General features: G+C 19.4%; 1 protein-coding gene across 1 annotated transcript in view; it reads left to right on the top strand.

Annotated features, from left to right (window-relative positions):
* Positions 1-2,390, top strand: part of PRSY57_0805600 (AAA family ATPase, putative) — a gene marked incomplete at both ends in the record, with an annotated part of 3,916 nt that extends 1,526 nt beyond the window's left edge. The window contains 2 exons of the mRNA XM_012906997.2: positions 1-2,147; positions 2,329-2,390. The exon at positions 1-2,147 is cut by the window's left edge and continues 1,526 nt beyond it. Of these exons, the coding sequence (XP_012762451.2) occupies positions 1-2,147; positions 2,329-2,390 (2,209 nt within the window). The remainder of the gene's footprint in view (positions 2,148-2,328) is intronic.
* Between the last annotated feature and the right edge of the window lie 110 nt (positions 2,391-2,500).

Here is a 2,500-nt window from a genome sequence, read left to right as displayed (position 1 = left end):
AAATTATTATTATGTACAAAATGGAAATTATAAAAATGTAGATATTATAAATATGAAGTATGATAATATTATGTCCATTGAAGAGAAGTTTCAAAGTGATAGTAGTTATGAACTTATAAATTTTAAAACAAATCAATTTAAAAAAAAAAAAAAAATTATTTCCGATGATGAAAAATATAATAATAATTATGAAAAAAAATTATATGTTCAAAAAGTTTTGTATCCTTATTATTATGAACTAGTATTAAAAGAAAAACTGATTACAGATATAAATATGATAACATCATATGACCCTTTAAATTTTAATCTTGAATATATTTTGATACATTTTACTCGACAAGCAATAATTAAACAATTTGTATGGAAACGGAAAATGTATAAATGGTTAAAAGGGATATTTAACAAGTCACAAGGGGAACAAGGTATGAAAAAAGTAAAAGGAAATGTTAATGTTGGAAGAAAGAATGATGACTATGAAAATTTTTATATAAATAAAAAAATGAACATGAATTTAGGACTTGACTTATTCAATGGAGGTATATCTTTTCTATTAATAAAAAATTTAGAATATATAAATAACTTTCCTATACATAAAAAGAATTGTATAATATTTTTACTTTTAAAATATATATATATGTGGAAAAATATGAATTTAAATGCTCATATGTTTATAATATCTTCTTCATCATCAACGTCTCATTATCATCATCATCATCATAATAATAATAATATTAATGTAATAAATAATATAAAAATTTACAACAATTCAAGTGATAATATCACTTCTTTATTTAATATATATATAAATAATTATTTTGTTTTTGTGTTTCCAAATTTTATTCATAGTAGTAATAGGTATCAACTATTAATCAATTTATTTAAAAAATATAAATTATACTATCGTAAAAATGAGATTAAAGAGCTAGCTAAAATAACAAATAATTTTAATATAGACAATATAAAAAAATTATTCCAAGATGAATATAGAGAAAGAATCATAGATCATTTAAAAAAAAAAAAAAAAAAAGATACATCACAAGAAATTATCACAAAGAATAGTTATATTATAAAAGATATTTTTCAAAAAGCACGTAAAGGGAAAAATCAATTTTTTTCTAAAAGTTTAAATCTTCAACAGGATTCTCATATATATATACATATGCATGAAATTGAAATGTATAAGAAGAAAAAATATGAAATGTTTTCAAAAAGTGGTATATTTGAAAATTATGGATTTAACGAAGTTATTGGAGAGGATGAATTAATAACTCAGTTAAAGAACCAGATCGTGAGTAAATTTAATATGAAGGAGAGTAAAAATATGGGATTAAACAAAATAGATATGTATGATATGGTGAATGATAATGTAAATGTTAATAATAATAATAATATAAAGGAGTATGAAATTAATAATATACATGAGAATTATAAAAGTCATTATAATAATGAAATGCATGAATCAAATTCAATGTGGGAGGAAAATATCTCCAATTTTAATGAACTCGATACTGTGGGCATATTACTACATGGTAATAGTGGATCTGGGAAAAGTTTTATTGCTAAAAAAATTGTTGAAGAATGTAATTGTAATTCTGTTATTATTAATTGTTCAAACATATTTAATAAAGTTATGGGAGAATCAGAAAAATTTCTAAACGAGATCTTTGAATATTGTATAAACAAATTACAACCATGTATCCTTTTACTTGATAATATAGAAACTATATGTTATAAAGAAGATTGTACAACTGTTGAAAATTTTACTACAAGATTGAAGTTATGTTTTTATGAAAATATAGATAAAATTCATTATGAAAAGAAATGGAAAAGAAATCCTTGTTTCCTTTTAATTATAGCTACTACAAATAATATAAATAATATTGATGATAATTTGTTAACACATTATCGTTTCAAATATATTTATCAAACTACACATTTCCAATATTGGAAAGAACAAGATATTTATAAATTATTCTATAAATGTTTAAAAAATAATAATATAGAATCTACCAATTTTTTATATTCACACAAATTTAAACACTTTGTTGATGAACATATTATAAAAGTTCAATATAAATTATCTCCTTTATATATATACAATCTTTGTACCTATGCTTTGACGTATCGTTTAAGAAATGCCCTCAAAGGTATCTTAGAAAAAAAAAAATAAATAAATAAAATAAAATAAAATAAAAAAAAAAATAAAAAAAAAAAAAATAAAATAAAATAAAATAAAAAATAAAATAAAATAAAAAATAAAATAAAAAATAAAATAAAATAAAATCGTGATCACTTTATCATATGTTTTATCTTTTTATTATTTTTTAGGAAATGAAAACGAACTGGATGTCGAGGATTTCTATGAGTCCGTAAAAAGAATGATATATTAAAACGTATATTTTTTTTTAGCAATAAAATATATATTATATATATATATATTAATATATTAGTTTTCTTTTTTTTTTTTTTTTTTTTTTTATGTATTTTTAAATTTATTATT

The sequence above is a fragment of the Plasmodium reichenowi genome, chromosome 8 (genome assembly GCF_001601855.1).
Source record: "Plasmodium reichenowi strain SY57 chromosome 8, whole genome shotgun sequence".
NCBI lineage: Eukaryota > Apicomplexa > Aconoidasida > Haemosporida > Plasmodiidae > Plasmodium > Plasmodium reichenowi.
Note: the sequence above shows the minus strand (reverse complement) of the source record. Positions and strands in the feature narration are given on the sequence as shown.